Source organism: Mus caroli, chromosome 11, assembly GCF_900094665.2.
Source record: "Mus caroli chromosome 11, CAROLI_EIJ_v1.1, whole genome shotgun sequence".
NCBI lineage: Eukaryota > Metazoa > Chordata > Mammalia > Rodentia > Muridae > Mus > Mus caroli.
In genome coordinates this window covers 99,089,993-99,098,274 of record NC_034580.1, presented here as the reverse complement: position 1 = coordinate 99,098,274, position 8,282 = coordinate 99,089,993, and the positions used below count along the sequence as shown (strand labels likewise).

General features: G+C 50.9%; 1 protein-coding gene across 6 annotated transcripts; it reads right to left on the bottom strand.

The window, feature by feature from the left end:
- Window positions 1-490: 490 nt before the first annotated feature.
- On the bottom strand, window positions 491-6,377 carry Hexim2 (HEXIM P-TEFb complex subunit 2). Of its 6 annotated transcripts, none has more exons than XM_021177406.2 (3): window positions 6,357-6,377; window positions 5,369-5,478; window positions 491-1,575 (listed from the first exon to the last, which is right to left on the bottom strand). In XM_021177406.2, exons 2-3 carry the CDS (start codon window positions 5,429-5,431, stop codon window positions 709-711), a joined length of 930 nt encoding a protein of 309 aa, XP_021033065.1. In that variant the 5' UTR covers window positions 5,432-5,478; window positions 6,357-6,377; the 3' UTR covers window positions 491-708. The 6 variants fall into 6 exon arrangements, with proteins under 6 accessions (XP_021033065.1, XP_021033062.1, XP_021033063.1 ...); XM_021177403.2 differs by lacking the exon at window positions 6,357-6,377 and adding an exon at window positions 6,043-6,178 and having other exon boundaries at window positions 5,369-5,475; XM_021177404.2 differs by lacking the exon at window positions 6,357-6,377 and adding an exon at window positions 6,078-6,178.
- Window positions 6,378-8,282: the final 1,905 nt, after the last annotated feature.

Genomic DNA, 8,282 nt, shown 5'->3' with positions numbered 1-8,282 from the left:
AGTCACCTGCAGATAGATGGAGGAAACCAAACTCCAGTCCTCTAAGAGAACCGTGAGGTCGGTCTCTTCGCCCTGACCCATCACCCCTCAGCTCGGGCTGGGCACGTGCTGCTGCAGTTGCTAGAGCTCTTGCTTAGCATCCAGGAAGCCCTGTGTTTGATCCACAGCATGACACAAGCCGGGCAGAGTGAGTGGTGCCCATCTGCAATCCCACATCTGGGGAAGTGAAGGAAGAGCAGGCTAGCCTCAGCTATCTGACATCTGGGGAAGTGAAGGAAGAGCAGGCTAGCCTCAGCTATCTGAAACTCCTCCAGAATACAAAGAAACTTTAGAAAATGAAGAGGGCTGGAGGGGTGACTCAGAAGTTAGGAGTCCCTTGTCTTCCAGAGGACCCAGGTAGAGTTCCCAGCACCCACAGGGCAGCTCACAACTGTCTGCAACTCCAGCCCTAAGGGGATCCAAAGGTCTCTTCTGGCCTCTGCACATGTGGTACACAGTACATTTTCAAAAATAAAAACGGAAGCTTGAACACAAGAAGAGCCCTAGTGAAATCAATTCTAGCCACTCTCACTGGCTCTCACAAGGCTGTTTTTAATTGCTGTGTAAAAAGTTAGATGACATTAAAGATCCAACCATGAAAATGGCGGGGGAAACTCTGACCTTGTCTTAGCAGTTCTCAGTGGAGACAGGGTATGCTGGGAGTAGCTTTCATCTGTCACCTGCCTCCCTATGATCCAGCTGGCCTGTGTGGGTCTGAAATGGGGCTTCACCCTTGGGCCATGAGGCTGGCTTCTCCTGGTCACAGTAGCCGCCCTCTCGGTTCCATATCTCGTTCTCCTGACGAAGCCGCTGGTTTTCAGTTCTGAGCCTCTCCACCTCAGCAGCCAGCTCTTCCACCTGTTGACAGGGTTGCCTGCTGGAGCAACCCTGCAGCTGCCGCAGCCTCCGAGTTTCCTGCTCAGCCTGTGACAGACGCCTCTCTAGATCCAGGTAGTCTCGCACCAGCTCCTGCTTGCTGCGGCCCTGAAGGCTCTCAGTGTGATACCGCTCATAGGCCTCAGAGAAGTCCCTCTGCTGAAATTCCCCATGGGCTCGGCCTTGCCCATCACTGTCCCCTGCTTCGTTCTCCCCACCGGAGCCTGCGTGGGAGGGCCCGTGGAGCACATCAAGGTTAGGCTCCTCCAGGTCACGATCATTCATGAGGAACTGGGTGGTGTTGTAGGGCGCCAGGGGCTGGCCTTTGGCGAACATCTCCTCGCGGACCCGAGAGGCCCTCTGGCTCTGCCTCTCATCTCGCTGTTGCTTCTCGGCCCAGCTCAGCTCTAAGTACGGCCGCCAGTGCCGCTTGCGCTTCGATGGCCGCCTACGGTGCTTCTTTCGGGCCAGCACCGCCTCCACCGAACAGCCCCCTGGGCTCTGGGTTCGAGAACCCCTAATGTTACAACTTGAGCCATCACCAGCGGGTACAGTCCCTTCATCCTCTGATTGGATCTCCTGTCCTGATGGCAGAAGCAGGGAACCACCGAAGTCATGAGGCTCATGGGCTATCTGGGGGCTCCGAAGACCACCGGAAGTCTAGAGAGAGGAAGGAGGGTGGGTCACAGATCACATGGCCCTGGGAGGGGAGTCCTTCCCAGCCCATGCAGGCATCTCATACCTGTCTCAAGTGGTCTCTATTTAGTCCCTCCCCCTTTTACAACAATTTACTAATTATCTTTCTTCTAGTGGGGAGGAAGGCACTTCACCTGCCTGGCTCACTGCCACTGGCCTTTTCTTTCTTTTTCTTTCTTTCTTGATTTTTTTCTTTTTCTTTTTTTCTTTTCTTTCTTTCTTTTTGACATAGCATCTCTATAGCCCAGGCTGGCTTTGAACTCACTTGTGCAACCAAAGATGACCTTGAACTTCTGATCTGCCTGGTTTCTATAGTGCTAGGGATGGAAGCTAGAGTTTCATGCATCCTAAGCAGTCATTAACTGAGCTACTGGTCAAGTCAATGTCCAGAACGACACCAGATCTAGAGTAGCCTTCCACAAGCACTAGTCAAATGAAAGACAGGGAGGCCAGATGTGGTAACTTGTAAATTGTGGGTATTTATAAATTCCAGCACTAGGGTGGCAAAGGCAGGAGGGTCAGGACTCCAAGCCAGGATCAAGGACAGCCTGGGCTACCCGAACACCACCACTGGTACCCACATTCAAAAGAGATTCATACTCGGTTTAATGCTCTGCTATCCTTGAAATTGGGGTCTTCTCAGTGTAGCCCAGGCTAGTCTCAAACTCACCAACCTCCTGCCTTAGCCTCAATAACAGGTACATGAACCTATGACTAGCTCTGAACTTTGTAGCGTCATTGAAGCCAGAGTCTCGAGCATGCTCAGCAGGTGTGATGTCATTCTGCTATACTCCTACCCTTTTAGCTTTTATTGTGAAATAAGAGTCTCACTGCCAGGCAGTGGTGGCGGACGCCTTTAATCCCAGCACTTGGGAGGCAGATTTCTGAGTTTGAGGCCAGCCTGGTCTGCAGAGTGAGTTCCAGGATGGCCAGGGATACACAGAGAAACCTTGTCTTGGAAAAAAAAAAAGTCTCACTAAGTTCTCCAGGCTGAACTTGAACTCACTCTCTCCAGGCAAGTCCACCTGCCTCGGCCTCCAGAGTCGCTAGGATTATAGGCCGGGGTTGCACTTAATGACCTTTGAACAGGGACTCCCCGCCCCCTCCCTGAGAATCAGATAACCAATCCAGCTTCCAGCTCTCTGCACAGCGGATCCTTTCCTGTTCCCCACGCTTCAGCTGTAATGTTGCCTCTTCAGTGCCGCTCTCCCTGAAGATCCTATGACAGTGGCTCTCCCAGCTACCCTATCTTGTCACACAGGCAACCTCACAGATAGCACCCTGCGTGTTACTGCGTTATCATATATCTTCATCCCCTAAGAATGCAACGTTTTACCCCGATGTTCAGTGAACACAGGGCGGTCTCTCTAATTATGGACTGTATGAGGCAGCAAGAGGTCCTATCCAAGGGGAGGTCGCAGAGAGAGTTCAGAGCTTTAAAGAGGGGGAGAGAACCCATCAATCCCAGGGCTTGGTGACAGGAGGCAAGCAGATGAGTCTAAGGCCAGCCTGTTCCAGGCCAGCCAGGGCTACACAAGGAGACCTTGGAAAAGGAAGAGGAGAGGGTGGGAAGGAGGGAGGGAGTGCACACAAGGGGCATCTGCTTATCTGTGTGGTGAGGGGCAGGAGTCCTGGGTGTGAGGATAGGGAACGAATTGCTCTAAGTTTGCGGTTAGAGAGATTTCTAATAATAACCACTATCACAGTAGCATCTGAGCAGGGTCACTTTTTTTACATTTTTACTTATTATGTAAGTGTGTATGTGTGTATATACAGACGCACCCTAAGGACATGGCTTGTGTGTGTGTATGTGTGTGTGTAGGTCACAGATCACTTGTGAGAGTTGGTTTTTCCCTTTCTACTCTATAGATCCTGGAGGTTGAACTCAGGTTGGTCTTGGTACGAGAACTAACTTTACCTGCTGAGCCATCTTGCTGGCCTCTGAGCAGGGGACTTGGGGTGGGGGTGGGGGTCTGCTTTTGGAGACAAGCTGTTTGTTTTGGGGTCTATGAAAGGGTCTTACTTGGTAGCCCAGGACAGTCTGGAACTCATTCTGCAGCCAAGCCTGGTCTCAGCCATCCTGCCACAGTCTCCTGAGTTCTGGGATTACACACATGAAGCATCATGCCGACTGTCTCATTAGGTGTTTCAGAGATCCTAAGGGGGCTCCAGGTGTGTGTGTGTGTGTGTGTGTGTGTGTGTGAGAGAGAGAGAGAGAGAGACAGAGAGAGAGAGAGAGAGAGAGAGAGAGAGATTTGCAGTATCCCTTCACCTGTAGCAGGAAGATCATCAATCAGATCATAAGGAATTGGCCTTGTCTTACTGGTGGTTTAAACAAACTAAGATGGCTCTGCTGCCCACCTAGAGACACAAAGTACAGGGATCTAAGGACAGCTTATTGTATGTTTCCGGTCATTTCCCTGTTCCCAGTCTTAGTTCCCTAGTGACTCCTGCCTAAAACCAAGCCAGCTCTGTCCCTCTGCTTATTCATTGTCTCCATTTTGAAGCCCTGCCCCTCCACCACCATCACTATAAAAGATAAGCTCTGCTCTGTAACCTGCACGAGTCATTCAGCCTCTCTGAACCTTGTAGCCTTACTTGACAAACGCCATAGAAACCCAGACTTGGCTTAGATGGGTTAAAAGCCTTTCGGAGTTAAACACTGTCTCACTCACACACACACACACACACACACACACACACACACACAATGCCAGCACTCAGAAAGCAAAAGCAAGTATGTCTCTGAGTTACAGGCCAGCCTGGTCTACAAAGCGAGTTTCAGGGCAGCCAGGGCTGTTACACAGAGAAACGCTGTCAAAAAAAACAAAAACAAAAACAAAACCCAGCAAACAACAATAACGGCAAAGGCCTGGGGTGTAGCTCCATGATAAAGCACTTTCCTAGCATTGGCAAGGCCCTGGGTTCAATTCCTAGCATTGTGAAATCAACAACAATAACAACAGAAACCAACTCTCTGATGTTTGGCTCTCTGCTATTTTGGAAGTGTGGTGATGGATAAAGGCCACCGAGAGCCAGCATGGGCTGGAACTCTGTGGGTTCCTACTGTCAGCCCACATACTAAGGTGCCATTTACTGAGGACTTAGGCGCTTTCTCTCTCTCCTCTGAGGTTTTCCTGCCCTGCCTGTCAACCTGTATACCGAAATCTCTTGTCCTGACTCATTCTTGGTTCTCAGCCCGGAAAAAAAAATTTTTTTTAAGTGCAAATCTCTAACCAAGTTATTTGTCCTTGAGGTCACTTGTCATTGAGAGACAAGGTTCTGTTATCAGAAGACCCTAAATGTAAGGTGGAATTTTGTTCCTCACAGGCTGCCTGATTCTGGAAAAGGTCGTGCAGCTCTCCAACCTTAGCTTCTGTCCACTGGAAATAACATCTACCTTGAAGGGCTTTTAGGAATTCATGAGCCATCACGGAATCACATTCTGGCCTACTTCCCAGAGCACAGTACAGACTCATTTAAAACACTGGCTTTCTAGCTGGGTGTGGTGGTGCAGGCTGTAATTTTAGCCCTTGGGAGGCTGAACGTTGTTGCAAGTTCGAGGCCAGCTGGGGATACACAGAAAGACATCCCCCTGAACCCTCCCCCCCCCCAAGGTCTCAAACAAACGAAAATAAAATAAAATACTGGTTTTCTAAATCTACCAACCAACAAGACAAAACAAAAAAGCCCTAGGATTTCAGCTATCTGACCCCACGTTTAGGGCTTTCAGGTGGCTGGGAGGGTGGGTACTTACCTTGGCCTCCTCCAGAGCAGCTGGTGACGCTGTGTTACAGTTGGTGTGGTCCAGAGTGGCCATCTTCTCCTACTCTTTCAGCAGATGATGTCTTTAACTACTGTCACCTGCTTTGAACAACAACAGAAACCTAAGTCCTTAGGCAGAAGCTGGTTGGTCAGGAATTGTTTTGTCACAGCAGCAGCAGCCATTTTGTGGCCCCAGACCTGCATGGCCTTCACTTTCAAGTGAAGACTTGGAAGGCTGCTTCCATACCCAAGTCTTCACATTGCTAGCCAGCAAGGGACCAAGTGGGAGCGCAAGGCCTCTGCTCTCCTAATAAGTAAAGGCAGGCTGGCAGTTAGGAGGGTAGGCCTGAGCTCTGTCACCCAAAAAGGACACTGCTTGGGGGGACGCTGTGGAGAGGGTGGGTCTGTAGCTCCTGGAAGCCCCTATCTTGACCACCTTCAACCTCTCTAGGCTGGGACCTGGTTAGAGCCTATGGTTGAAGTCTTTTTGTCTACAGGGCCTGGATGGCTTCTCTCCTGTCTCAAGGAACGGGGAACTAAAGGGAAGAAGTCTTCAAACTACATGCAGCTGACAGAAAGAAGAAAAAAAATTCAATGGGAGTAAAAATGGAGTTCTTGGAGGAGGGAAAAGTCCTGGCAGGGAGATTTAGCAAAGGTGGGACTGACCTATTTGCTGTCAAGGGCTTAGTGTACACCACTACCTCTGTGTGTCTTTCTGTGCGACCGCTTGTCCAAGAGAGTCTCAACGCCTCTGCCCTACCTCTTGCTGCAGTAGCAGCAGCTCTGGCCAAGCCGCTCAAGCCCTAAGATTGGGGGGGGGGGGAGGAGGATGGTGGAGGGGCGAAGAGGACAGCCTGGCAGCGCAATGGCTGCTGGGGCTTGTAGTTCTTCCACCCTAGGAAAGCTGCCCAGGATACTTTCAAGCTCCCATTACGTCAACAACCATGCCCAGGAACGCCAAAGAAAAAAAAAAAAAAAACCTATCTGACTTTGCGTGGACGTCCCGCGCTCACCGATCTCTTCTTTGATTGGGTCGCTTGTCTGCCAGTCTCCCGACTTTTGTCAACAACTAGCTGTGCGGAAGCACAACTGGACCCGCCCTATCAGGGCTCAATTAAAGAGTTCATTGATGGCGTTAGGCTTTACCAGGGAGAAATAGAGATCCGGCTCGCGGGGGCGGGGCTTGCGCGCGGAGGGATTCCCTAGCCTTGAGGAAGGCGACGAGCAGCTCGGGGGCCGCCGCCGCCGCCGCCATTTTGGGCTGGGAGGAGGCAGCGGAGGGACTCGCTGCGCAGTGAGAGCACCCCATGGGGGGTGGTCCGGGCGCGGGGAGAGGCCGGGCCGAGTGGGCTGCCTGAAGTGGCGGCGCCGGGAGACGGCGGGGAGTTGGGTCGGGGGCCGGGAAGGGTGAAGGTTGGCGTCTCCCCGGCCGAGCCCAGTCCTCAAACCGTCCCGGCAGCCTCTCCGCCTCGCCTTTGAGAGCGGCCTTTTGGGGTAATTACCGTGTATTTCCCGGGATCCCAGCAGAGGAGAGGCCAGTAAGACGGCTTCCCCTCTGCTGTGCTTCCACCGGGACGTGATCCTGAGGCCGAGGTCTGCCCAAGGCCTCTCGTCACCCCCATTCATCCCGGGTATGGCGGCCAGGCCTGGCGTAGCCGGACCCCCCCATCTGAAGGACGAGGTGGGCGCGACGCCAGTTGGAGACCCTGGCTCGCAGGGACGGGCCGAGGTTGCAACTCTGGCCGCATGCCCTCAGCAGTGCTAGTGAGCTGGAGGCTCCGAGGGTGCCCGGCCGGATTGCACCCGCCTCCCCACCCCCATACACCGTGTCCATCCCACCTCTCAGGGCTGCGAAAAGCAACAACAACCCTCTAACTTCTATAACAGCCACCAACTCCCCCTGGGACCAACTAGATCTGGGCCCGTGGAAAGCTCGAGCTTAGCGCTTGGAAATTTCTGAGCTCTCTTGCCCTCAAGATTTCTCCCATCGAGCCCCGACTCTCCCAATGGCCTGACCTCGAACGTCAGCGTCCACTTTTGGAAACTCCTGAAGTGTGCTGCCCCACTTCAGAATTTTACGCCAAAGGGATGGGGTTATGCCCTTTGAAGGGTTGGGGGACAGAAAATAATTTCAGTCACCACAGTCCAGTAATAGAAACGGAGTGGCCCATTTCGGGTACTTCAAAAACATCTGCTTGCATTTTGAAATCTGAGCCGTAACTTAGGGGCGAAGAGGCTGTGCTAAAGGGAGTTAATTCGATGTGATTTTTTTGTAAGCCTACACCATGTCCCATTTAGTCTTGTTCCACAAACTAAAAAGAGTATTTTCTGTGCCACTGTCTCATTGTTACTGAAGCCATCTCTTCTGTAGATGCAGAAAGTACTTAAGTAGAAATGGCAGTTTTGATCTACTTTATGTATGCGTTATATAGGGGAGACCTCGAATAAACTTACAACCTAACATTATAGCACTGCCAGCATTTAAAAGGCTCTCTTACTGAACTTGTTTCTTAAAGATTTCCAGACTACACCTTCAAATGATAGCTTTGTAGTTGAGCTGTCAGTTAAAATTGTGCCCAGGTAAGGCTCTGAAGTAGGTGGTTAACTAGCCATTGATATCTGTGAGTACCTTGTAATGAATTTTACTGCTAGTTATAGATGGTCTTAACTCCTAGGCCCTTGCTTTTAACAGTAGGACCCGTGAAAGTTTCTTCAGGGTTGAAGGACTTCCCCTTGTATTAATAAAAAAAAAAAAAAAAAAAAAGTCTTAAAAAAAAAAAAAAAAAGATTCAAAATACTTCCAGAATTGTAACAATCACCAAAGAGGTAAAAACCAAAGTGAAACAAATGTTCAAATAGCAACTTTCCACTGACATGGTTTTGTATGCATATATGTGAATGTGTGT

What these genes read in the sequence shown, in the direction of transcription:
- Hexim2 (XM_021177406.2), bottom strand. Translation starts at nt 5,431, where the DNA reads ATGGCCACTCTGGACCACACCAACTGTAACACAGCGTCACCAGCTGCT. An exon ending in CTGCTCTGGAGGAGGCCAAG is followed by an intron (nt 1,576 to 5,368) that starts GTAAGTACCCAC and finishes TCCTCTCTCTAG; the next exon opens with ACTTCCGGTGGTCTTCGGAG.